Source organism: Paraphaeosphaeria sporulosa (assembly GCF_001642045.1).
Source record: "Paraphaeosphaeria sporulosa strain AP3s5-JAC2a unplaced genomic scaffold CC84scaffold_7, whole genome shotgun sequence".
NCBI classification, from domain to species: domain Eukaryota; kingdom Fungi; phylum Ascomycota; class Dothideomycetes; order Pleosporales; family Didymosphaeriaceae; genus Paraphaeosphaeria; species Paraphaeosphaeria sporulosa.
In genome coordinates this window covers 271,504-295,089 of record NW_017253366.1, presented here as the reverse complement: position 1 = coordinate 295,089, position 23,586 = coordinate 271,504, and the positions used below count along the sequence as shown (strand labels likewise).

The 23,586-nt window shown below is 55.4% G+C and overlaps 13 protein-coding genes across 13 annotated transcripts; 7 read left to right on the top strand and 6 right to left on the bottom strand.

Moving 5' to 3' along the window:
- Positions 1-211: 211 nt before the first annotated feature.
- Positions 212-2,791, top strand: CC84DRAFT_1197246 (uncharacterized protein; the record flags this gene model as incomplete). Its single annotated transcript, XM_018181511.1, has 5 exons — positions 212-676; positions 732-786; positions 876-1,314; positions 1,366-1,613; positions 1,665-2,791. The coding sequence occupies 5 exons, from the start codon at positions 212-214 to the stop codon at positions 2,387-2,389; spliced, it is 1,932 nt and encodes a 643-aa protein (XP_018033866.1). The 3' UTR covers positions 2,390-2,791.
- Positions 2,435-3,851, bottom strand: CC84DRAFT_1165729 (cytochrome P450). The gene is made up of 2 exons (XM_018178784.1): positions 2,697-3,851; positions 2,435-2,643 (listed from the first exon to the last, which is right to left on the bottom strand). Exons 1-2 carry the CDS (start codon positions 3,807-3,809, stop codon positions 2,551-2,553), a joined length of 1,206 nt encoding a protein of 401 aa, XP_018033865.1. The 5' UTR covers positions 3,810-3,851; the 3' UTR covers positions 2,435-2,550.
- On the bottom strand, positions 3,721-4,348 carry CC84DRAFT_1165728 (uncharacterized protein). Its single transcript, XM_018178783.1, has one exon. It carries the CDS (start codon positions 4,137-4,139, stop codon positions 3,864-3,866), a length of 276 nt encoding a protein of 91 aa, XP_018033864.1. The 5' UTR covers positions 4,140-4,348; the 3' UTR covers positions 3,721-3,863.
- A 1,438-nt stretch (positions 4,349-5,786) lies between these two features.
- CC84DRAFT_1248559 (kelch repeat protein-like protein) lies at positions 5,787-8,842 on the bottom strand (the record flags this gene model as incomplete). The annotated part of the gene is made up of 6 exons (XM_018184263.1): positions 7,903-8,842; positions 7,777-7,854; positions 7,087-7,721; positions 6,918-7,039; positions 6,064-6,870; positions 5,787-6,012 (listed from the first exon to the last, which is right to left on the bottom strand). Exons 1-6 carry the CDS (start codon positions 8,402-8,404, stop codon positions 5,787-5,789), a joined length of 2,370 nt encoding a protein of 789 aa, XP_018033863.1. The 5' UTR covers positions 8,405-8,842.
- A 497-nt stretch (positions 8,843-9,339) lies between these two features.
- On the bottom strand, positions 9,340-10,946 carry CC84DRAFT_848082 (uncharacterized protein). Its single transcript, XM_018187626.1, has one exon. It carries the CDS (start codon positions 10,833-10,835, stop codon positions 9,525-9,527), a length of 1,311 nt encoding a protein of 436 aa, XP_018033862.1. The 5' UTR covers positions 10,836-10,946; the 3' UTR covers positions 9,340-9,524.
- CC84DRAFT_853849 (putative peroxisome biosynthesis protein (Peroxine-7)) lies at positions 10,947-12,367 on the top strand. Its single transcript, XM_018187631.1, has one exon. It carries the CDS (start codon positions 11,059-11,061, stop codon positions 12,118-12,120), a length of 1,062 nt encoding a protein of 353 aa, XP_018033861.1. The 5' UTR covers positions 10,947-11,058; the 3' UTR covers positions 12,121-12,367.
- On the top strand, positions 12,362-13,932 carry CC84DRAFT_850696 (alpha/beta-hydrolase). Its single transcript, XM_018187627.1, has 4 exons — positions 12,362-12,571; positions 12,633-12,957; positions 13,005-13,682; positions 13,730-13,932. The coding sequence occupies exons 2-4, from the start codon at positions 12,663-12,665 to the stop codon at positions 13,831-13,833; spliced, it is 1,077 nt and encodes a 358-aa protein (XP_018033860.1). The 5' UTR covers positions 12,362-12,571; positions 12,633-12,662; the 3' UTR covers positions 13,834-13,932.
- CC84DRAFT_1218812 (glycoside hydrolase) lies at positions 13,867-15,611 on the bottom strand (the record flags this gene model as incomplete). The annotated part of the gene is made up of 6 exons (XM_018183035.1): positions 13,867-13,970; positions 14,021-14,174; positions 14,223-14,688; positions 14,792-15,258; positions 15,313-15,405; positions 15,450-15,611. The coding sequence occupies 6 exons, from the start codon at positions 15,609-15,611 to the stop codon at positions 13,867-13,869; spliced, it is 1,446 nt and encodes a 481-aa protein (XP_018033859.1).
- Positions 15,612-15,899: 288 nt separating this feature from the next.
- Positions 15,900-16,699, bottom strand: CC84DRAFT_1188180 (thioredoxin-like protein; the record flags this gene model as incomplete). Its single annotated transcript, XM_018180976.1, has 3 exons — positions 15,900-16,270; positions 16,324-16,598; positions 16,656-16,699. The coding sequence occupies 3 exons, from the start codon at positions 16,697-16,699 to the stop codon at positions 15,900-15,902; spliced, it is 690 nt and encodes a 229-aa protein (XP_018033858.1).
- A 532-nt stretch (positions 16,700-17,231) lies between these two features.
- Positions 17,232-18,723, top strand: CC84DRAFT_1165719 (S-adenosyl-L-methionine-dependent methyltransferase). The gene is made up of 3 exons (XM_018178782.1): positions 17,232-17,692; positions 17,742-17,882; positions 17,936-18,723. Exons 1-3 carry the CDS (start codon positions 17,456-17,458, stop codon positions 18,386-18,388), a joined length of 831 nt encoding a protein of 276 aa, XP_018033857.1. The 5' UTR covers positions 17,232-17,455; the 3' UTR covers positions 18,389-18,723.
- A 356-nt stretch (positions 18,724-19,079) lies between these two features.
- On the top strand, positions 19,080-21,472 carry CC84DRAFT_855283 (uncharacterized protein). The gene is made up of 2 exons (XM_018187634.1): positions 19,080-20,030; positions 20,084-21,472. Exons 1-2 carry the CDS (start codon positions 19,376-19,378, stop codon positions 21,343-21,345), a joined length of 1,917 nt encoding a protein of 638 aa, XP_018033856.1. The 5' UTR covers positions 19,080-19,375; the 3' UTR covers positions 21,346-21,472.
- On the top strand, positions 21,473-22,343 carry CC84DRAFT_852697 (uncharacterized protein). The gene has a single exon (XM_018187629.1). It carries the CDS (start codon positions 21,600-21,602, stop codon positions 22,254-22,256), a length of 657 nt encoding a protein of 218 aa, XP_018033855.1. The 5' UTR covers positions 21,473-21,599; the 3' UTR covers positions 22,257-22,343.
- A 215-nt stretch (positions 22,344-22,558) lies between these two features.
- CC84DRAFT_1218808 (uncharacterized protein) lies at positions 22,559-23,584 on the top strand (the record flags this gene model as incomplete). The annotated part of the gene is made up of 1 exon (XM_018183034.1): positions 22,559-23,584. The coding sequence occupies one exon, from the start codon at positions 22,559-22,561 to the stop codon at positions 23,582-23,584; it is 1,026 nt and encodes a 341-aa protein (XP_018033854.1).
- Between the last annotated feature and the right edge of the window lie 2 nt (positions 23,585-23,586).

Genomic DNA, 23,586 nt, shown 5'->3' with positions numbered 1-23,586 from the left:
AATTGCATATGCCAATACATGGAGAAGAGATGGGGGCTTAGCATTTCGGTCGGTCACTCCGGGGACAAGAGCTCAGTGGACCCATGGGGAACGACCCACCATGGGGACGTGAACTTATAAAGGGGACCCATAGTATTCCACGCGCTCAGAGTTTTTGGTACACTCTGCGATTTGAGTCTGCTCTCCAATTGCTTTGCGTGTATTCAACACCATGCCGCATCAAAAGCCAGACATCGAGGCTACGGACCCCGATCTATCGGGCGAAAATAGCAGCAAGCCTTCCTTGAACGACACACAGTTCACCGAAGATGCTCGCACGCGACGTGCGTCAGTCGCCAGCGCCAAACGGCAGGCGTCCGTTGCAGCGAAGCTTCGCAACCCCCTTGCTGGGATGACCGAGCAGGAAGTGCTCCACGATGTCGATATATGGGTCGAAGAGAAAGGACTCGTAGAGTACCGGGACGAGTTTCAGAAGGGTGCGCTCGTCGCAAGGCTCGGACAGCGCGAAGATGGATTCGAATACGTCACTCAGTTGAACGATGAAGAGAGGGCCCTGTTGAGACATGAGATTACGCATCGATGGGATCACCCGTTCATGCTCTACTTTTTGGTGGTGTTGTGTGCAGGCTCAGCCATCGTTCAGGGTATGGATCAGACGGCCGTGAACGGTGCGCAGGTACGTGTTTCCGTGTCTGCTGTTCCAATATCCTTTTCACTAACGCAGATTGCAGATTTTTTATTTCGAAGAGTTTGGCATTACGAATGAATGGCAACAAGGACTTCTCAGTACGTTGATTCCTCATACGAAGTCGCTTTGTCGCCGACGTTGTTACGTCGTATATGGCCCACTGTTCTGACTCAACTGACTTTGATAGACGGCGCTCCCTACCTATGCTCCGCTGCGATCGGCTGCTGGACCAACGCACCTCTAAACAAATGGTTTGGTCGTCGTGGCACTATCTTTATCTCTTGCTTCATCTCGTTCGTCACCGGAATCTGGATGGCGGCTGCGGACTCCTGGTACAACCTGCTTATCGCCCGATTTGCATTGGGATTTGCAGTCGGCGCCAAGTCCTCAACCACACCGGTGTATGCCGCAGAGAGTGCACCAAAGACCATCCGAGGTGCTCTAACTATGATGTGGCAGATGTGGACAGCCTTTGGTATCATGATAGGCTTCGTCGTCAGCGTGGCATTCCAGAATACCGACTTCTTGGGAGAGTTCAGCCAATGGCGGTGGATGCTTGGATCTACAAGTATCCCGCCTTTCCTAGTTATGGTACAGGTCTATTTGTGCCCTGAATCTCCGCGGTGGTGAGTGGATGAGATTATGACTTTGCAAGGACAATAAGCTGACCATGGCAGGTACATGGAGAAAGGAAAGTACGATAAAGCTTTTGACGCCCTCTGCCGCCTGAGAAAGCACAAGATACAGGCTGCTCGCGACATGTACTACGCTTACAAGCTTCTCGAGGTTGAACAGGCTGAGCGGGAGGGCAAGAACTTGTTCAAGGAGTTCTTCACTGTCAAACGCAACCGCCGCGCCGCACAATCGTCCTTCTTTGTCATGTTTATGCAACAATTTTGTGGCGTAAATGTTATCGCATATTACAGTAACTCTCATCCCAGGTGTTTTCAGCTGGAAGCTTTCTAACACACCACAGGTACCTCCATTTTCGTAGAAGCCGGGTTCTCCCAGAGCAATGCTCTCCTCGTCTCCTTCGGAACAGGCGTCACCAACTGGCTCTTCGCCATCCCTGCCATCTACACCATCGATACTTTCGGCCGCCGAAACCTTCTCCTAACCACCTTCCCCCTGATGGCTCTCTGCCTCCTCTGGTGCGGCATGTCCTTCTTCCTGCCCAACGACGAGAACGGCGACCCCACCCAAGCCCGGCTGGGCAGCATCGCTGCCGCAATTTTCACCTTCATGGCCGTGTACTCACCCGGCGAAGGCCCCGTCCCCTTCACCTACAGCGCCGAAGCATTCCCCCTGTATATCCGCGACATCGGCATGTCCTTCGCCACAGCGACGTGCTGGGGCTTCAATTTCATCCTGTCGCTGACCTGGCCGCCGCTCGTGCGGGCGTTTACGCCCCAAGGCGCGTTCGGATGGTATGCGGCGTGGAACGTCTTCGGCTGGGTGTACTGCTACTTTTTGCTGCCCGAAACGAAGAATCTCACGCTTGAGGAGCTGGACAGTGTGTTTAATGTTGGCAATCGGGAGTTTTCGAAGTACTACGCTGAAAAGCTGCCGTGGTACATGCAGAAGCATGTTTTGAGGAAGGATGTGCCGCCCATGGAGCCGCTGTATCAGTTTGACGGGGAGACGCCTGGCCTGTTTGACGAGAAGGACAGAACGAACAAGGCTGCACCTACCGCTTTGTAGAAGTGAAATTGAGCGGTCGCACGTAATGATGTAATTTGAGCATGTCGAGAGAACAATTTTTAATTCGGGGAAGGACGATTTTGACTTCCGATACAAGTTATATACCCCATTTGTACCTTCAAATGTCACGGTTTGGTTCACTTTATAGCCTGCGAGGTCGATCAAATGAGACTGTCGTTCCTTCCTTGAGGTCCTGCCTTGATTTTGACTTTGGACAGCATACCGTCCACAGGCTTGCATGTGACCAGATATGTCTGCATAAGTTAGCGCTACGTCTTTCCCTGATACCACCGATGAAGCTAATTACCGAGAACATTGCCGACTTCGTCTTATAGCACCCCTTCTTGTCCAGCTGAGGCAACCCCTTCTCATCCAAATCCAGCTCCCCCTGTCCAACCTTGACAAACTCGAACCGCCTTGCCACAGCAGCCAGCACGATGCGGACCTCCAGATTCGCCAGCTCGGACCCCGTGCACCTCCTTGGCCCACGCTCATATGGCCTGAACGCGCTGTCGGGAATTCTCGCGCCTTCCTCCCCAAGCCATCGCTCAGGCATGAAGTCGTCTCTCGTCTCGCCAAAGATCTTCGGGTGCCGCTGAATGACGTATGCGCGTGGAGTAACACACAAGCCGTCAACGACTAGCCGTTGTCCGTCGGGGAGGGTGATTGTGCTTCCTGATCCCTTGGGCGTCATACGTGCTGTGGTTCCTGGCGGATGCAGGCGCAGCGCTTCTTTGATAATAGCGTCTGTGTAAGGTAGGCGGGCGAGGAGCTTTCCCGCCTGGGGACCTCGCAGCTGCTCAATAACGGACTGGGGGCTCGCATCTGCACCGAACACTGCGTCGAGCTCATTCTTGAGGTCTTTTGCGGAGGCAGGGCACCGGTGGAGTTCGTAGAAGCACCATTGCAGTAGGATACTTGTGGTATCATGTCCAGCGAAGAGGAACCCGCGAAGAGTGTCACTTGTTTGCTGAAGGATTTCGGGCGTAAGCTTATCAATACCATAGAGACTGAGCGTCGCTACGCTTCGGGACGTGGGGTCCGCGCCAGCCAGTATCTCTTTGTGCTGCCTCCGAATCTCCTCTTTCAAAATGCCATCCAGCTTCTTGTCAAGACGTCTGATCTCGCGCTCGTTCTTCGTGAAGTATTCCTTCCACCAGACAGCTCCAAATGGGCGCTTGTTGAAGACCTGTGACAAAGCGCGGTAGGTTAGCAGGACATCGCTCTGCTTTCCCTCAATCTGAGCGTTTAGGTCCATGTTGAACGTTACAATGCCGATGATGTCGAAGACAAGATTGGTGGTGTATTCTTCAAGACGTATTTCTTCACCCGTCTTGGCTTTTTCTTCTATGAGGTTGATGAATGTCTCCGTCTTGTCGAGGATGGCGTCTACGAGATTAAGGAGATGCCCTGGAGCCATTCCAGGCAGGATCCTCTTACGCAAAGCTTTCCATTCGTCTCCCTGGAGAGGTTGTTATAAGGATAGCTCTGGAAGAGGTGATGGGGGCACGCTTTGCCTGGACAATGAGAAGGGCGACCTAGCAAGAACTGGACTTACATCCGTAGTCACGAGAGACCGAGCGCCAACCAGAGGAGCCAGGTCCTGAATACCAGGGTGTTTGGGCATGCTGGTCGAATACTGCTTGGACGCTTTGGTGACCTGCTCCGCGACGTCGTTATCGAAAATAAAGAGAAGCAGGGACTTCTCCACAGGCCGCATGTCAACAAGAAGAACCGGCGGAAAGTCCATTTTTATACACTGCTCATACAACATTTCGTCTAGAACTCTTTAGTGACTGGTCGCGGAAGTACTTCTTACATGGATCGTACCAAAAGCGCGCCGCACATCGCCTTCCACGGCGATATTCTCCAGCCATGGCCAGTGCCCTCTCAATGGGTCTGCCGGTCCTGGCTGCGGGAGGTGTGAGTACTTGGTGACATCGATACCATCGGACTTTGTTCTTCTAATGAAGTAGAAAATCAGACTGAGCGGTACAAAGGCAAGGAAGAGAAGCCTCCAGTCCAAGCAGCCGCTTGAGCAGTCGAAGTTATGCGACTTGAAGAATTCGAGGATCGCCATCTTCACATCCAGAGAGGCTGCTGTGGCCTGCAGGGGTGTAGCGCAGCGGATGGGAGCTGCACATGGTGCGTCGCACGCTGGCAGCAGCCATTTTTAACATGCTCCCGGCGCGCCTGCTGCCACCTCCTGCAGGAGGAATGCCGTCGCTCCCTGCCCTATTTGGCTCTGCATACCTGTGCAGTGACGAGGCTAGAGAGCGCTCGGAGACACATCGGAGACGCCTTTTGATCAGATAAGATGGATCAGATTAGATATTGCCGCATTTGATTCGCGCTGCCAAGGCTGTGAATGGGGTCGAATGGAGTTGATTCGATGGATGCGGCAGCAGGTAAAGTTTTTGCGCTTGGCGGCAGGAGGGCGTCGCTGGAAGGAGTTTGGTCGTTCGGCCCTTTGCCCGTTGATGGGCTGTTCTTTCCCCACCCTCTGTCACATTGCGTCAGCACGCAATAAAACGTTGGGCGAAGGAGACATCTCCTAAGCATGATTACAGTCAAATACTTACAACGCGAATAAACTGGTCTTCTTGGAGGCCGGGTGCAACTCTGCAGTATCGATGGCTGGCATTCGATGTTTCTTACATCCTTGATTGAAATTACACTACGCGGCGTCTTTGTAAACTAATCGCAGCAGTCTAGGCGAAATCTAGGTCTCGGTAAGTTGATCTAAGAATCGCATAGGTGGGACTAACCCGCTTTACTATATGTATGAGAACCGAAGACACTATGGGGTGTCCCGGATCTTTTGTAGTGCCTTGAGGAGCAGCTTAATTCTTCTGTGTCCTAAACTTCTTACCCCAAGGCATCCCCGCGTCATGTCTGGATATCTACAACGAAGTTCAGCCCGATGGGGAGTCGGCAACGATAACAACGACATCGACATCTGACGCTCCACAGCAACAACCGCTCGAAATCAGAGAGAAACGAGCTAGTCCAGCCAGTTGGAAAGTCGACGAAGCCACACACAACAACGGCCAAGGCCACTTCCTCAATTGGCAACCATACAGCCGGTGGTAAGTCACGTTATTCTGAGCATTCTAGAGCAAACTCTCATGAGCGATACCCGTGTTTCCCAGTGCGTGCGAGCCAACACACCGAAAAGGCTATACGGCTGGGATCACGGGGTATCTCGTCGTCAATGTGCAATCCAGCAACTCAGACCCACGTTCAGTATCGCACTTTGAGTCATGAAATAACTGTGCGATATTACGCTATCATTATCGTATACGGCCTATCGTTGCTCATGTCGAGAACTCAATCAAAAACTCAAGGCGAATCAGACTTTATAATACAACCTGAGACCGCCACCCAAGGCCAGACATTAGTCCCGATTAATCACCCTCAAACTCCGCCTTGGGTTCAACAACACACCCCGCGTCCCCCAGAACGCAGGCTCTTGCCCATCCAGCAAGTCGTCTGTCGAGCTGGCAACACTGCTCCGCCTACCCAGCGCATCCACGCCGCCCCCGGCGACCCCAGCTGCACCAGTATACGACGTCCCCGTCCGCTCATTGCTCGTCCGGATCGCGCTTGCCGTTCCGCTCCCGCTCGTGTACAGCCCATCACGCTGCGCCCGCTCCGTCGAATTCTTCCCTGACGAAGCTACTGCGCTGCCGAGCAGCGCTCCGCCCGCACCGCTCTTCTCTGCGTTCGACCGCGCCGTCACCACCGCAGCATGCTGCTTCCAAATCGCGACCTGTTTGCGGTAGACCCACGCGCAGAACGCAAAGTACGCAGCGACGAGGAAGAACACGCCCGCGAGCACGCCGCCAACAATTGCGCCAATCTTGTTGCCACGGTTGGCAGCGCTGTTCCCGGAGTCGATTGTCTGCGTGATAGTGGCGCCGTTGGGTCCCGTGACAGTGTACGTCTGCGGCGTGCCGGACTTGTAGGGTCCCGCTGTCGGCGTCTGGACAGGCGCCGTGAGCGTGGCGCCACCGGTTGCCTCGCCGCCGATTTTTTCCTGGACTTGCTTGGGGACAGAGTACCCGTAACTGCCTTCAAGACCGGCCTTGTGGTCGAAGCCGCGCTGGTTGGCTTGCTGGGCGAGCGGGTTGCCTTCGTCGCCTTCGTTGCCGTTGAAGGCTTTGAGGGCTTTGTCGCCGGTGAGGGCGGTGAATTGGTCGCTCCAGCCGAGACTGGACATGTTGAAGGCGTAAATGCCGGGCGAGTCGCAACTGATTTCTTTGGGCGTGTAGCCGCCTAGCACAATCATCTGAGAGTCCCACACGTGGCAGGAGTGGCCGGCACGAGCGGGAGGAGCAGAAGATTTGGATGTGTCGGGTTTGACTTCGATCCACGTGAAGGACGGGACGGAGAGGATCCACATGTCGTCGTATTGCTCTTGGTTGCCTGCAGGTTGTAGGCTCTGCCCGCCGTACATGTAGACGTTGTAGGAAGAACCGCTTCTTGGTGTTAGCGAAGACAAAATTACATCTGTCGGAATACGTACTCAGCGGCGGCTGCAACCACCGCGCAGGGATTGACGCGGTATTTGGGCGTGTCCCCTGCGGTGTTTTGCTTGTACCAGGTCGAGTTCGCAATGTCGTAGACGTCGATGACGTTCATTTGGGCCTGTTGAACATTAGCCTTTGTGTAGGACGGATTCGTGGCTATCGTACCAGTGTGTCATTATCTCCTCCCGTCACGCCAATGAGGGTACCCTCCGCACCAAAACCAGGAATGTACACCAGAACACCATCGGCACGCTCAGGGAAGGAACCAGAGTTCTGCAGACCACCCTCGGTAATGTTGCGATAGACACCATCGTCGCCAGCCGTCTTGCCATTTTTAAGATCATCGACGGCCTCGTTCGAATATCCAGGGTACGTGAACTCGAGAAGCGACTTGAGGTAGATCCTTTCGACCTGGTTGCTCCAGCCCTCAGTCGTGAGAAAGTCTTGGTGTCCGCCAAAGAACCATCCACGGCCCAGATTCGGCACACTGAAGCCTGACCCTTCAGCAGCCCTTTGAACTGACTGGCCAGCTTTCTCAGCATGATCACCAGAAGAAGTCTTGGGGTCCTTGTGCTCTACCCATTCTTTACTAGCAATCTTGTATTCCCAGACCGAGTTCGCTGTTGGCAGTTCCTGGGGATCGTCTGAGAATTCACCGCCGTAGAGGTAGAGGGAGGAGTGCGAGTTCCACAGATATCCGAGGGAAACTGCCGGTGGGCCTGACGGCTTCGAGAGGCTCGTGAGCGAAGGGCTAGATATCTGCCACGACTTGGTCAAATCGAGGGAAAGGAAGTCGTTGGCTTTAGCAATGTTAGTCATGCGCACAACCAGCGCACTACTACTAAAAAAACTTACTCCAGGTATCGCTCTTCTGTTGAGAATCGTTGCTGGTTCGGAACCCATACATGTAGAGCGTTCCATTGACAACGGCGGCTACACGAGTCAGTCTAGTTCACGAGCAGTATACCGATTAGAACCTACATTGACCAGCCCATCGCTTACACACCTGTGTGTTTGAGCCGGAATCCTGCCTCGCACCTAGCTGTGCGACTGTAGGCTCGATCGACGTCTGTGGAATGACTCCTGCTCTAACTCCTTGTGGTGATATTGAGCTGATCTGGAGAATAGGCAACATCAAGGCAAGAACAAGCGCGAATAAGGCCAATCGGTAGACCTTCTGTGACACCATGTTCTGCCGAGGCTGTATCCGAGGGAATGTATCGTCGTCGTCTGATTCGGTATCTGTTTCCCAGTCGTCGTCGGATTGCGCAGTTGCGCGCTTATCCTCAAAGACGTCGTTTTTGCTCCGAAACCGCACCGTCCTTGCTGGCCTCAAATGTCTCGGTCTCGCGTGCTTGTCGATGCTGGGTGCCGGGCTGCGTTCACTTCGAACCTGCTCTTCGTCCACCAGTCCAACTTCCAGAAACACTGATTTCCTGCGCGTGGGCGCCGCGAAGGGGGGTTGGTCGTGTGCAGAGTCCATTGTCCAGTCAAAGTGCCGCGCGCGGCGACGGACACTCGTTGGAAGTTAAGAGCGTTGGACGCTCGGTATAAATGACGTTGCGGTGAAAACCAGCTTCGGCTGTCAAATACCAAATTGAGGTGGATTAATGGGGTGCATATATGAACAGGGGCGTGGCAAACTCCTGCAGCACTGCGCCAGAGTATGTAAAACAATAGCGGGTATGCGCTGTAGACAGAGACTAGCGGAGGCTGAGCAGACGCAGATTATATTCAAGGAACTGATCCAGGTGAGCGGTAAGTGAGAGCGTGCGACCTGAGGAACAACGAGATTCTCATCTGTGCTTCCCGTTGCCCCCTCTATGTGCAGCGCTACGACCCATCAGGATCCATCGTGTTACCGACCCTGACCCTGATGCTGAGCCGTGCGAAGCAAGTTGATGGTGGGACGTCATGAGACTACTGTTCTTGGAAATGATCACTCAATCGCGATGTGGGCGGCAGAGCACAGCAGGGGTTGCACTGGCCTCGGACTTTGAGCGGATGACGCTAGCCAAGCAATCAGGGAACGCGACAGTAGATGCCAGCAATCCGGGAACAATCCAGGAACAAGAGCGCAAAGGTCCATAAAATAAGCAACATCTCATTCTCTTGTACCCTCTCCGCGGACAGTGTCCTCGAAGCACGCTCCTTGAGTGGCCCCAGGCTGTCCTCAGATTTCTGTTGTTTATCCAGGCTCCGCGGCCTGAGACTGCTCACGCGATATCGATAACTCGCCCTGCGCGCCTTACCCAACTCGGTACACACTCGATAGTCCAAGCGTCGTACTCGGGAGCGGATGCTGGACAATGATTAGTCGCTATTGCTGGACTCTATCTGCGAATGTATTGCTGGTTTATTGGTCGCGAAGCGTGACCGTCGCATTCAACGGTGGAAGGCTTCGCAAACTTGGTGGCGGTGCAGCGGGGCTGGGTGTGGCGTTGACCTCAACACCACCTTTCGCCGTCTCAGGTGAATGCATGTCTAACAACAGTGTGGGGTCGGTTGTCAGGCGATGGTACTCGCTTAGGAGCTTGTGCGTCGGTCGGAAGTGCTCCAGTCGCGGCCTGAGATGAAACGTTTCCTGCAATCGCGTTTGATTGTCAGGTTTGCTGGTTCTTGCAACTGGATTTGATCGTCCAAGGCGGTTCTCCATCCTCGTCAAACTCCGCCCACTGGAAGAATGAACATCCTTCTTTGCCTGGCACGTAAGAAACATGGCACATCCACATATACCTCCCTCGGTTCTCCTTCTGTCGTGTCACACACCGGAGTACGGTAGGCACACCGCATTTGCACTTGGGTGTGTACTTCGGGTGCAAGTTCTCCTTGTAGTATCGATATGTAATGTTGAGCCGTTTGTTCTTCGCAAGAGGATGCGGATCGATGGCCTGGGCAGGAGTGATGGAGTGCTTCCACTCCTCTTGCATCTCAGCATGCATGACTAGAAGAGAATTGTGCGGCAGATGGATTGAAATCTGACCCTGAGCATCTGCGAGCGAGCCGTCTTCTTTGCGATGCTGATCGTCCTCGGCATAGATCCTGCGAACGCGAAATTCACGAGCAACACCCAGGCTCAGACTACCTATTACTGCGCGAGGTCCGAGATAGGTAAGCTGGTCAGAGTGGTAACCAACGCACTCTTTGGGACCATCGTAGCAGTTGACAAACGCCGTGTTGGCCTTCCAGGGCTTCGGGGTCTGGTACTTGAGCTTCTTCCCATCTGGGTAAGAATCACGTATGCGGCGCTGGATCTCTTGGTTGACAGCGTCTTCGACCTGCGGGCAGGCTCGGAGCATCTCTGGAGTGCTTTGGCGCACGTCATCGACCTTGCGTCCATCATAGGTGTACTCTGTCTTCTGCTCCTCGGCTTCGGCCAGACTATTGACGTAAAAACAAAAAGTGTGTGGACTCTGGACAACTCTGTCGAACAACTTGAACTCAATATTGTTGTAGGAAGAGGATTCTGCGACCAGTTCACGCGTCAGTGCGTCGGCTTGCTCAGGTGGCAGGAAATTGTGGATGATGGAACATGGTGTGTGGGCCTCGATGTCTTCCGGCGCATAGAGATACAAGGTTTTGCCTTTCTTCACAAGCGGCTTTTTCGTTGCCCCGGTCCTGTTCAGAGAAACGCGGTAAGATGACAAGGACGATTGATATCCGATGGAAGACGCCGGCCGTTTCTTGGGAGTGGGGTTGGCCGAAAGAGCTTCCGAGGCGTGCTCCACACTACCTTCAGAAGCAAGCAGGGCTTCCAACAACGTGCCTTCCTCGATGCTTGGGTGCAGGGACGCTAGCATAGCCAATTTGAAGTCGGTCGATTCCTCCTCTGGTCGATCCGCCGCCAATTCAACTTGTACGACGGGGTGAACGGTGTCGACGCGCCTCCTCTTCCGCGACACAAAGGCATCCATGGTGGGTCGGACGAGGCAGCAGCATGTCGGGACATGCTGGGTCTAAAACGCGGCGAGGTTCGACGCGAGAACGCCAAAGCACGTGCAGTCAGAAGCTAAATATTCATTACCTAGAATAGCGGGGCATGTGCGTGCATGTGGGCCGAGGGGAGACCTCGGAACTGCGTCACCTGCGTAGTCGCTTCTCTCCAACAACAATGGGCACAGCCGCACCGGCAGCATCATGCTCGAGTTCCGTACGCAGGGCTTCAATGGCTACAGCGTGAAATACTCGCCCTTTTTCGACTCGCGCATCGCCGTTGCGAGCGCCGCCAACTTCGGGCTTGTGGGCAATGGCCGCCTCTACGTGCTGGGGCTCACGGCCAACGGCATCGTGGCCGAGAAGTGGTTCGACACGCAGGACTCGCTGTTCGACACGACCTGGAGCGAGGCGCACGAGAACCAGCTGCTGACGGCGGGCGGCGACGGCTCGGTGAAGCTGTTCGACATCACGCTCGACCAGTTCCCCGTGCAGTCGTGGCAGGAGCATGCGCGCGAGGTCTTTGCCGTGCACTGGAACCTCGTGGCCAAGGACACATTCTTGAGCAGCAGCTGGGACGGCACCATCAAGATATGGAATCCCAACGCGCCGGCCAGCATCGCGACGCTGCCGACCCACACGTGCACCTACTCGGCCGCCTTCAGCCCGCACAGCCCGTCCATCCTCAGCTGCGTCGGCTCAGACTCCCACCTGCGCGTATTCGATCTGCGGACACCCGCCTCTGCTTCCAACCACCTCACCATGAACATCCCCATCCACACTCCACCAAAGCCCCGCATGGGCGCCGCTGCGCCGCCGGGCATTCCTCCCGCCGAAGCCCTCACCCACGACTGGAACAAGTACCGCGACACCATAGTCGCTACCGCCGGCGTGGACCGCCTCGTGCGCACATTTGACATCCGCGCGCCTCAGGCGGGTCCCATTGCAGTTCTACCAGGCCACGAGTACGCAGTAAGACGTGTGTCGTGGTCGCCGCATCTCTCAGATACCCTGATGAGTGCAAGTTACGACATGACGTGTCGCGTATGGAGTGATGGCAGTGCCGTTGTGGGAGGCATGAATCAGGAGAACATGCTTGGGGATCCCATGATGCACGGTGGCGGCCGCGAACTGGGTAGGATGGGACGGCATACCGAGTTTGCGACGGGCGTCGACTGGTGTCTCTTCGGCGCAGAGGGCTGGTGTGCGAGCACCGGATGGGACGAGCGTGTCCTTGTCTGGGATGCGCGGGCACTCATGCAATGAACATGTGAGATCGTTGGACTTGTGGACGATTTTTGCATATACTGGCGTCAAAAACAGAAGGTATCCACGGAATTACGAATCGAATTACGACCTATAGGTCTAGAAGTTTTTACAGGTACATCATCACACTCTGTCGCACGTCCTAGACGTATATGTCTTTTGTACTCGCCTTCATCTACATCTTTGGTATTGAGCGTCTTTTCGCTTTCCATTCCAGGGAATACGTTCAGAGAAATTATGTCGGCAGAAGCGGATGTAAAGCGGTGACACGGCTTGTGTGACCTCCGTGTATTTCCCAAGAGCTCGTATTTCGTATTACCTTTGGGCATTTCCGCCAATGTCTCCGGTTGGCTCCGACCTTCCCCTGTATAAACTCTTTCGAGACGTTCGCAGACAACAACGTCAATGGACAGGCTTTCGGCGTCACTCTCATCGACTGCCCTAACCTTTGGTGAGCTGATCTGTCGACAACTCCCGCCAAGCTGACCCAGGCTCTATTATTTGTTACATAGATCGCGACTGCTCATATCACTGACCCAGAAATGGCATACAACTTCCTCCGTACCAAGCTCTCTCTCCTACCTCACATTTTTCAACCTACCCGCGATGCCATATTCTCGTTCCTTCCATTTAGGTACCGCTGGCGGCTTCTCGCTCTGCAACCTCTGAATCTCCTCTCTCTACTCATTACGTCTCCTTCATGGCTTTTCGATAATTGCTCATCCGTGCTCTACGTCCCAACGCGCAGCGGACCCAAACGATGTCTTGTATACCAACCACCTTCAACAGGGCAAGAGCAGGAAAGACAGGGAAGGAAGCCACGCCCTCTCCACATCGGCAAGCGCCCTCTCCCATCCGGCACCCACCCCACTGACTTCGAACAGACATCCACGGCGGCGCCTGGATCGGCGGCTTCCCCGAGCATACCGCCCGCTGGTGCGCCTCCCTCGCCGTGCGCACAGGCGCCGTCGTCATCAGCATCTCGTACCGCTTTGCCCCTCTGCATACGTACCCAGCCGCCCACGACGACGTCGATGATGTCGTGAGGTACCTCCTAAACCACGCTGCCGCCGTTGGTGCTGATGCCAGCTTACTTACGTTGAGTGGGTCGTCGGCGGGAGGCAATCTGGCGCTCGGTGTGGCGCAGATGCTGCATTCGCAAGCGGCATCGATGTCTGCGGCTGGTGAGAGAGGGGAGGTGGCGAGGGGTTACGTGGGGTTCTATCCGGTGTTGGATCTGCGCTTGAGACCGGAGGAGAAACACAAGCCTCCTAAGTTTCCCAATACAGATCCGCTGGCGTGGATGACGCCCCTGTATGACTCGTATGCTGAGCCAACACGGAAGAGGGACGGGGATGATGCGAGGATTAATGTGGTCGTTTCGGAAAAAGAGACGCTGCCGGCGAATATGTTTTTTGTGGTTGCGGGGATTGATATCTTGGCGTGTGAGCAATTGGCGTTTGTGGAGAGGGTGAGGGGTGAGTTGGACAAGGAGGGAGGAAGTGAAGAGAGATGTGTTGAGGCGAGGGTGTGGGAGGAGGGGTTTCATGGATGGCTCGAACGTAAGTTATAGTACTGGTGGGTGTTACGTGATGCTGACAGTACTCAGTGCCGAAGTGGATTCTCGAGAAAGAGCGAATGGAGGCGTATGGCAGTGCTGTGGAGTTCATTCAGCGTGTTCACCGCAAGCACAGCTTTACGTTCTCCACTTGAAACTTCTGATTGATCGTTGGGAGGTCAAAGGACCTAGTACCCGTTTGTTTGGTTCTTCTTGATCCACGCAGCGACGTTCTGCTGCTGACTCGCTACAATGTTCATCGCCTCGTCCGTATCATACAAATCGTACCAACCTATTGCAATTTAGTTACCCTGCACGAACCTGGATTACTCTACGACTTACCTGGGCTCTCATGGGGTGGATCTCCAGCCCAAACCATCCCAAACTCGTTCATGACCTGCGTTTCAGGCCGCCATATTCCACCGTAAGCCCACGGGCAAGTCCCGACATACGCACCTCCCTTCTTGAAGTCGGCCACCACGGCACCGATGATCGTCTGTACAACAGTCAGCTCTACCACTTCCCATTCAAATGCTGCACTCACGTTAAAATACGCATCCTTATGCGTCGTACTGGCACTACTCAAATACGGGTACTCCTTGTCCGCATTCTCCCAGTTATCCCGCACCATGCCAAACTCCTCCAGGAAAACGGGTTTCCCGACCTCCCTCGCCCACCGACTCGTGTTCGCCACAAACGCCGTCGCAAAGTCCTGTGCAGCCTTCAAATTCGCCTCGCTAGAGTTGTACATGTCATAGACGCCCCAGTTTTGCACCCAGCAGTGCGTTGTCGCGTAGTCGACGTCGGGCGCCTGGTGCACAGCTTTGAAGATCTGCTCGCCCTGCTTGCTCTCCAGGCCGACGCTGATGAGTTGCTTGGGCGCGAGATGCCGAATGTAGCCCGAGATGCGGTTGACCCAGGGGAAGAGCGGGTCGGAGGGGGAGTAGGACGATAGGGACTGCGGCTCATTGGCGAGCTGCCATGTCATGATTGTCGCGTCTTCGTTGTACCTGAGGTGCGGGTACAAAGTCAGTGTGAGTCAAGACAGGGCTGTGCATGTCTCAACTAAACGCGAGAGGCAAGAGTCACCGAGTTGCCCGGTGGTTTACTTACTTGCGCCCGTTGACGGTATTCCGCCGCGTGATCACCGTCTTGATGTGATCCTTGTACCACTGCTCCGCTTGCGCGTTGGTGTAGATCTGGTTCGCGAACGTGATGAATTCGTTGTAGCTGTGCGCGCCATCCGCGGTGGCGGAGTAGTCGCCCCAGCCCGTGCGTGGATTCGAACGCTGTGGGGCTTTCGTCATGTTCCAGGAAGGCGGATAGGGGATCTCGGTGTTCTCAGTGGCCCAGGAGACGTACTGCGCGAAGCCGCCGGACCATTGCCATTCATCGTTCAGCGTCATGGTGGCGCGAATGCCGCGCTTGGACAGCTCATCTAGGCAGATGTCAAGGCCGCGGAAGACTTTTTCGTTGTATTTTCCTGGGGCGTCCATAAGGGCTGGGCTCATTCGGAAGGGCTGGGGTGTTGGTGCGCCTTCGGAAGAGGCCATTATTCGGAGATGATTCACTCCGTGGGCCTGGCAAATACTTTAGAGTCATATCAGGAAATGGTAAGATGTGAAGGCACTCACAGCCATTTGATCAAGCTCTGTGACGAGGCGCGAGTAGTTTCCGCCCTGGGAGGCGTCGGCTGCGAGGTTCAGACATGCCCAGTAATTGAGTCCCTGTTATGGTCAATTGGGGACAATTTCGCATCTCGAGATCCTACAGTGATGTAATGAAGACCCTTTGCATCTTTTAGCCTCAATCCATCGACATAAACAAAGTCCTTGGGATTAACAGCATTCGGCTTCTTCTTGCTCGGGTTTCTGGGAGTACTCAGTGCCGTCGCCGCAACGGCGAATCCCAATAATGCAACTGAGACCTTCATAGTGATGGCTGAATCATCTGAGAATAGCAAGGGAGATTTACATTTTTATATTGCAAAAGTATGGCCCACAATGAAGGACATAGGTCGGGACAACCACGCACGACATGCCTAATGCGGTAAGGGCACTATGGGAGGAATGGAAAGACGCTAGGACGGAGCAGCGCTCTCCGTGCCCGATCAGCAGCAAGACTATACACTGGACCTGGGGAAATTCTCCGTTCTGCCCTAATGCCTACTCGTCCTGTCTATAATCAACGAAGGTAGCTTTTCTTTACCTCGGATAGCAGCTCAGCACTTGCTCCCGGAATTCATCGCCACCGCACCCCCATCCTGCCTCTTCAGCCTCTCAAACAACTGCACAAACGCTGCCGGTTCCTGCGCGCCGCCAACCTCGAACTTGCCGTTAATGGTGAAATTTGGCACGCCGTGAATATTCTGCGCGTACGCGTCTTGCACTTCTTTGTCGACTTCTGGGCCCCCCTTGTCAGAGTCGAGCCATTCCTTCGCTTCGCTCTTGTCGAGGCCGGCCCTTTCAGCGGCTTCGAGCAGAGTCTCGTGCGAGGTGATGTCTTTCTCGTTTTCAAAGTAGGCGGCGAAGAGCTCCTCAATTACGCGAGTCTGCATTTGAGGGCCCTTGGTTTTGCCGAGCTGGATGAGTCCTGTTTACGGTCAGTGAGAGGGGTGGTCAATTTACACGTTAAAATAGGCTTACGGTGAGAATCTCTTGTGTTTCCGGTCTTGCCGCCGAATTTGAAATTAATGCCCTCGTCTTTGCCCAGCTGTGCCAACATCTGGAAAATGCCTGTGGTCCTCTGGTCGCCAAACTTTTGCCTGTAGTAGGCCGTCTTGTCGATGCCGGTTTTTGGTGAATCAGGGTTCAGATAAAAGGGAAACCAATTCGTTGAGAAGGTGTCGTCAGAGTTGGGGTGCGCCGCTTTGTAGGCAGCGATGCCTTTCTCAAGGCGCTTCTTGCCTACATAGCACCAGCTATCACGTGTCAGTTCTTTGCTTTAATCAATATTACCAGAGGGCAGATGGTCTTACGGGCACACCGTGTCTGAGACAATGTCGATGTTGAAGTTGGTCATTTTCCGGAGACTCGCTTTGAACGCCACGATGAAGGTTGCGCAAGATGACTATGAGTTCACGGATACTGTAGGGGAAGGTGTATGTTGATCTGATTGATTGAAGTGTATGATCCAACAGTATTTGCATTTGTAGACGTGCGGAAATCGTCCGGTAAGGTGAAGGCAATGCTGACAAATTAGCTTGGTGTTCACGAAACTGCGTTCGGCGAAAGACGGCGATTGCGCGCGATACAGCGAGCTTCTACCATGAAGGTGCTAAGAGGGTGTCTTTTTACGTCGCCACGAGCGGGCTGTAGTCCATAGACATGTCAGCAAATGCTTGACAACAACAGTAGTAGGTCGTGTGGTTCCAAAGACAGAATTGAGGCTATAACGCTAGAGGTATAGAGGCCCACATTGCGATTGAGAGATTCTCACTGCATAGCAGTGGCAGAAAAGGGCTACATGTGCTCCCATAGCCATAGGCGCGTCCAATAGTAATAATATTAAGTGACTCACTTTCTTGTCATGTTACACGCGTTGCAATCGCATAACTGTCCCAAGATGATCACAATGAACCCTTCCGCTCTAGGAGCCCGCCAGCGCCTTTCAAGCTAAGCGAAGCCGCCCTTTACGAAGGGGGTTACCAGCGAACACGAGCGCAACGCTGGTATAATACGGAAAGCAATCTCTGAGTTTTGGATTGCATCATCTTCAGAACCATTAACTTACATTGCTCTTTTCAAAATCTACTGCAAGAATTCAAGCCCCTCCGCAATGTCTCGTGACAACAATGCGTTCATCGCCTCTGGCTCAGACCTGATGCGTAGGGCGATGCAAAACCGAAGGTTGATTCCTGACGTTCCGCACCTCAAGCCGATGCTCGACCAACTGCCGGCTGGTTCAATTGTATGTGAAGTTGGCTGTGGTCCAGGAGGTATTACGCTCGATATCGCGCAGCTGTACCCGCACATTACCGTTCTTGGAATGGACGTTGACGAGGAGTCCATAAAGGTGAACAACAATACAACATAGTCCAAGTCTCTACTAACGGCGAGCACAGCTGGCACAAGAAGCCAAAGACAAGGCCGGAACGACCAATGTTCGATACGCGCACGGCGATGCTTGCGACCTGGAGAAGCTTGTCACCGTCGAAGGATTTGAAGCATTGAATGGTGGATGTGATGTGGTATACAGCCATGCAGTGCGCACATATCACTCAGTCAGATGTGAGCTCTCATACTGATGACTTCACAGGCCATCATGCACACGGGCGACCAACCCGCCGCCATAAGCCAGATGCGAAAAGCCGCCAAACCTAATGGCACCATCTCCCTCAAAGAGGGTGACATGGGCTTGTTCTTCGCATATCCTGAAAATCCAGGCATGAAGAGGTGGCTCGAGACGTTCCCGACGCTGAGCCTAGGCAAGGGTGCAGATCCGTACATTGGCCGCAAGCTGGTGTCTCTTGTGCTAGGTGCGGGATTCACGCACAGCCAGCTCAAAGACGTGTCGATGCATGGGCAGATGCAGTGGCGACCACAGGTCAAGTCTGGGTTGGTGAAGGGGTTTGGGCAGATTGTCCGACAATCGGGGCTAGGAGAGGACGACAAGCAGCTGATTGTTGAGGGGTTGGAGGAGTGGAGTAAGTACGAAGATGGGGTTGTGAGCTTTCCTGGTGTGATTGTAACGGCTGTCAAGGAGGTCTAGCAAAAGATTCGGTCCGTGACATTGTTTGTGTACAGCATGAGCGTCAGTGCCGAGCAGAGCACACGTGACCGTAATCCAGCCGTGGAAATTGTTATATAGAGGGCACGGACGCCCTTAATCTCGTCGCCATACTGTCACTTTGTCTACCAATCCTTGCCCAACGGTAAAGCGATTGCCGTTGTGTTGTCAAAGTTGAACGATGAATCCACTCGAGAGATTGCGGTCGTTGGATTGCAGCGTTGACAGAGCGCGGCGGCTTCCGGGTTTGTTTCTTCGCATGATAAACGTCATATTACTCGGTATAAGCACAATGACTCTCTTTGGAAGCTTAGTCGTGCCACAGTCAAAAGGCCTGCCACTCCAGCGGCATCGAGTTGCCTGTTGCTGCAGTTGAGGCGTGGGGAGCTGATGTTGGATGCTGGCACAGTAGAGGCACGGACGCACGCCGAGCGTCACGCTCTGTGACGCTTGTCGCGGTGCGGGTCGAGAACGTGTCGTGCGGTGCAAAAAGACGAGTAACAAGGCCGTTGTGAACGTTGAGCCGCAGGGTAGAGGCTGGCGGCGGCAGCGGCAGGGTCACATCGGACTGGTGGCTGGTTTCCAGGGAGCGGAGGACTAGACCATGGCACCAGAGCAACCCGCCCTGACCCCCTAATGCTGCAGGGCACCCCAAATAGGGCTGCTTTTATGCGAAACATGCCGCGAAACCAACGAATGCTCGTGCCGCATGCATTGTCTTGTAAACATCGGCGAAGATCCTCCTCGTCCACAGCACTCACTTGCGCACTCGGCTCAACGTAGCTCGGCCACCCGTTCACACTCCGCACTTGCAACGCCCGCCAAGCTCACAGCCCACGGATCGGCCGTCAACGTCGACTTGACAGCACAGCGTCTATATTTGGCCCCCAGCGAGACGATCAAAACCGCGCCGAGTCCCCGGTTCACCGCACAGCAGCACACGGCCACACGCACCACACACCGCACGGCATGTCTGCCACCACCGCCCGAAAGCCAGCGCCGCCGGGAACCCCTGGGCGCGACCAAGCAAGCAAAGTCTCGAGTTCGCCCGCCAGCGCAGCCCGCCGCGGGTCGACCCCCAGCGCCAACGGCACCACGAACGGCGTCACGAGGACGCGCTCCGTCCGCTCGGGCACAAATGGCTCGCCCGTGTCAGCGCGCGCAGCCGTCAGAAAGCCCGGCGGCCCCTCGAACCTCAGCATGAGCGCCTCGCAGGCCGACGGCAACGACGAGGATGCCCGCGAGGAGCAGGCCGTCTTCATGGCCGACCTCAAGGAGCGCCTGCAGAAGGCCGAGACCGACGCCGAAGAGCGCCAGAAGCAGGTCGACGTGCTCAACGCGCGCCTGGACGATGCGATCAAGGAGCAGGCCAAGCTCGAGGAGCGCGCCCACGAAGAGGAAGAGAAGGTCGAGTCGCTCGAGGCTGAGAAGCAGAAGCTCGCACGCCACCAGCGTGAGCTTGAGGGCATCTACGAGGCCGAGCGCGTGCAGGCCATGAAGGACAAGGAAGAGGCCCAGAACCGCGTCGAAGAACTGCAGGAAACGATCCAGCGCTTGAAGGAGACCATGGCCAAGAAGAACGTCGAGGGCAGCGACGGCGAGGAAGGCAGGCTGTCACGAGCTTGTGAGCAGTTGCCCTGTCTATCTGATACATCCCGATTACTGACAGCCACACAGCAAGCTTCCGCCAGAACCCCTCCCGCAACAGCTCCTCGCAGAACATCGACACAGCCAGCTCGTTTGCGCCGCCGTCCACGGTCCAGCGGAGCGACTCGCGCAACCACTCCAAGCTTATACACCAGAAAGACCAGATCATCGAGGGCCTGCGCCTCGAGCTCGCCGAGTTCCAGATCAAGATGATGGAAATGGACAACGCTGGTGGCGGTCGCCTGCGCGAACTAGAGAAGCAGATGGTCGACATCCGCATGGCAAACGCCAGACTGATCGAGGACAACGAGAGCTTTCAGCTGCTGCTCGGAGAGAAGACGCTGAACGGCACCCTGAGCCGCGGTGACATGCTGCGTCCGTCTTCGGCACATTCCGATCGTGCACCATCTCGCAACGGGCCCCTGAACAGTCTTGCCGATGAGCTTGGTGGTCTCGAAGGTGACGAGGGCGCCGAGGGCGAGGTGGTCCGCAAGCTGGAGCATGAGATCAACGGGCTCAAGGACCAGAACAAGGCCTTGACCCTCTACATCAACAAGATCATCGGCCGGCTGCTTCAGCACCAAGGCTTCGAATCCGTACTCGGCGGTGACGAGGACGAGAACGCAGGAGGCGCTGCGTTGAACACGAACAAGGAGCTTCCTCCACCACCCCCGCCTAAGGAGAGCGAGGAGGGCGGGTTCCTCCAGCGCGCCAAATCCGTCATGGGTGGCAGCCGCAACAAGCCCCGACCCATGAGCTATACCGCGCAGCGCAGCAACCTCAACGAAGACCCTGAGACCGCACCGAGGATCCCCTTGCAGCGCGCCAGCACATCGCGCACCGTTAGCAGCGAGAACTACCACCGCCACTCTACATCAGAGATGCCTCCACCTGGAAGCATCGTGACGAACATGTTCCGCGCGCCTCCACCGGCAGCCACCCCTGGCCAGACATCGCCTGGCCTTGTTTCGCCGCGGAACTCTTTCTTCGGCATTCCCATCAGTACCGCCAACAGCAACCCCTCTTCAAGGGTCCCATCGACCGGCGCACCACCAAAGGACGACGAGAGGGACGACGTGAAGTCGGTGTCTGAGACATCGCACGTCGACACCCCCAGCCCGCCACGCCGCGAGATGACCAGCACCATGACAGGCAAACAGATGCGTCCCCTCCGCCTCGTGCAGAACAGCGAAGAAGAGCAGCGAGCCCGCAAGGCCGCGAATCGCGCGTCGTGGTTCGGCGGCTTCTCCATGTTCAGCAACGGCGAGCAGAAGGCCTCGGAAGCCTCCTAGTCTCAAACCTCGTCGCCTTTTCGACTTGCACATTCTTATCACTGTTGGATAAACGAATCTACGCACGTTATGAGCACGACTGGTCTGCACTGTTCTTTCTGTAGGATAGGAGGCGGTCGCAGGTTGGATCACGAATGACTTGGGCTTGCATGTCGACATGGCTGTCTTTTGAAACGGCAACTTGAGTATACCCCGGCTTAGAGGTGCCCCTTTGGATGAATGGCTTGGATAGGCGTCTTGGGTAATACATTGTTATGGTTTTCTATTCTTATCGCTGCATGCTGGGTCTCGTCTCGCAACTGACCACATTGTTCTTTATCTCCCAGCTCCATTCACCCTTACGTCCCACAAGGAAGCACTGGCTATTGCTACACACGATCCGCTCCTCAAGCCTACACCACCACCTTGCCAAAGCACCCTCATCCTCAACCATGTCTCCGCGTGAAGTAGAACATTCCACACCTCTCCTCAAACTGCTCCAGAATTACAACAGAACGCGGTCCACGCGCATACCCGGCAACTTGCCTCGGCCAGCACAGATACCACGTCTGTGCCTTCCACCGCTCAACCCTCCTCCCTTCAACGTATCACAACATCTACTTCAAGGTCCCCAGCTCTCATCAAGCACTACGCACGCTTCCTCCAAACTCCAGACACGTCTGCATAGCGCACCAGCATCTAAACCGACACCGAGAAAGCGGACCCCGGTGCAGATAGCGCTCGAGCGCGCGGCGATACAGGGGTACCATCTTGGGACGCCGGACAAGCGGATCGCTGTGTTGGAGAGGGAGGTGCGGTGTTTGAGGGAGGCCATGAAGCGGCCGAAGCAGAGTGTGGGTGTCTGGGGGAAGAAAAGGGAGAAGGCGAGTGTGGGGAAGCGAGGGCATGTACGCGCGTGGCGGGATAGGTGATTATCATCGGGGAAGTGGCTTAGACATCGGGTGGAATTTGTATTTGGATTTGTCTTGCCCGTGTATATGCTTGCGAGACCTTTGGCTGTTGTCTGTCTGTCTGCCCGCGACAAAACGCAAGCCGATTGTATGCTTCGCCCACGTCAACACAGCACAGCGCATCGGTATATATCATGCCAATGTCGCAAAACCACATCAAATTCACATCTACACATGTACACTACGGTGTACTCCGTCTCCATCTTTCCTCTCATCTTGCCCTCACCCATACTCAAACACAAAGACAAACAGATCTCCCTGAAATGTGCTACGCCCTCCTCACAACCTGCCACCGCTGCACCTGGCTTCTGCACGTAACCTACCCGCGCTGCTCCCACGCCAAAGCCTACGCGCTCGACCCCTCCGCGTGCCCCCACCGCATGCGGCGCCGCTACAAAGCCTTGGGCCTCTGCTCCGCCTGCAAACATGACAACGCGCACACCACCACGACGCGCAAGTACGGGAGAAAGCAAAGCCTCAGCGTCACACCGTGCGAGGTGCGCATCGCGTTTCGGGACACGGAGGTCGGGGCTGTGGAGGAGAGGGATAGGGTTGGGGGCATGGGGCAAGAGATGGAAGCGAGGAGAGAGAGTTTGGAGAGGAAGCACAGCGCGAAGGGCCAGGATAAGGGGCGCCGCAAGATCAGGGCGCGGAAGGGCGTGGTGCAGAGCCGGTTGGGGAGTGTAGGAGGAGAGGATAGCGACGGCGATGCCTACGTCGATTTCACCTCGCCGTCTGCATCGGTCTCGTCGGCCAGCTCGGGCGCCTCCTCGCGAGGGTACGAAGCGTTGCTGCCCAGAAAACACAAAGCGGGTGGGAGGCCGGGCCCGAGAGCGCTGCCAAAAGCGAGGGGCCAGCCGAGGAGGCGGAAACGAAGTCCTGGGGTTCTGGAGAGGCTGCAGATGGACGGCGATGGTGGTGTGAAGAAGAAAGGGAGACCGCCAAAGGTTAAGATGGTGTGGCCGGATCGGATCGACGCAGGGGAGTTTGAGCAGGTTGAAAGGGAGCGGAAGGCGAATGAGCAGAAGCGGAGGGCTGGGGAGCGGCCGATTGCAAAGGCGAGGAAGGTTGAGAAGCAGCCGATGTTTGGCGCGGAGATGAAGTCGCATGAGAGGCCGATTGCGACGAACCGCAAGCCAAGCCGTGACCAGAGACAGACCTACGTCAGCAAGGCGCCAGAGCTGGTAGACACGAGCATGCCTTCGTATACAGGCGACACAGATGAAGTAGACGATCTCGCACGCATCATCGCCCTCGAGGCCGCAAAGCGAGAGAAGAAGTGGCGTTGACT

Bases quoted from the DNA above. Each gene is read 5' to 3' on its own strand.
- CC84DRAFT_852697 (XM_018187629.1), top strand. From the start codon at position 21,600: ATGGTTTTCTATTCTTATCGCTGCATGCTGGGTCTCGTCTCGCAACTG.
- CC84DRAFT_1165719 (XM_018178782.1), top strand. From the start codon at position 17,456: ATGTCTCGTGACAACAATGCGTTCATCGCCTCTGGCTCAGACCTGATG. The intron at 17,693-17,741 runs GTGAACAACAAT...CGGCGAGCACAG, and splicing joins TTGACGAGGAGTCCATAAAG to CTGGCACAAGAAGCCAAAGA. The intron at 17,883-17,935 runs GTGCGCACATAT...ATGACTTCACAG, and splicing joins ATGTGGTATACAGCCATGCA to GCCATCATGCACACGGGCGA.
- CC84DRAFT_850696 (XM_018187627.1), top strand. From the start codon at position 12,663: ATGGCATACAACTTCCTCCGTACCAAGCTCTCTCTCCTACCTCACATT. The intron at 12,958-13,004 runs GCAAGCGCCCTC...GACTTCGAACAG, and splicing joins GCCACGCCCTCTCCACATCG to ACATCCACGGCGGCGCCTGG. The intron at 13,683-13,729 runs GTAAGTTATAGT...GACAGTACTCAG, and splicing joins GTTTCATGGATGGCTCGAAC to TGCCGAAGTGGATTCTCGAG.
- CC84DRAFT_1165728 (XM_018178783.1), bottom strand. From the start codon at position 4,139: ATGGACTTTCCGCCGGTTCTTCTTGTTGACATGCGGCCTGTGGAGAAG.
- CC84DRAFT_855283 (XM_018187634.1), top strand. From the start codon at position 19,376: ATGTCTGCCACCACCGCCCGAAAGCCAGCGCCGCCGGGAACCCCTGGG. The intron at 20,031-20,083 runs GTGAGCAGTTGC...ACAGCCACACAG, and splicing joins AGGCAGGCTGTCACGAGCTT to CAAGCTTCCGCCAGAACCCC.
- CC84DRAFT_1165729 (XM_018178784.1), bottom strand. From the start codon at position 3,809: ATGGCTCCAGGGCATCTCCTTAATCTCGTAGACGCCATCCTCGACAAG. The intron at 2,644-2,696 runs GTAATTAGCTTC...TAACTTATGCAG, and splicing joins CGAAGTCGGCAATGTTCTCG to ACATATCTGGTCACATGCAA.
- CC84DRAFT_853849 (XM_018187631.1), top strand. From the start codon at position 11,059: ATGCTCGAGTTCCGTACGCAGGGCTTCAATGGCTACAGCGTGAAATAC.
- CC84DRAFT_848082 (XM_018187626.1), bottom strand. From the start codon at position 10,835: ATGGATGCCTTTGTGTCGCGGAAGAGGAGGCGCGTCGACACCGTTCAC.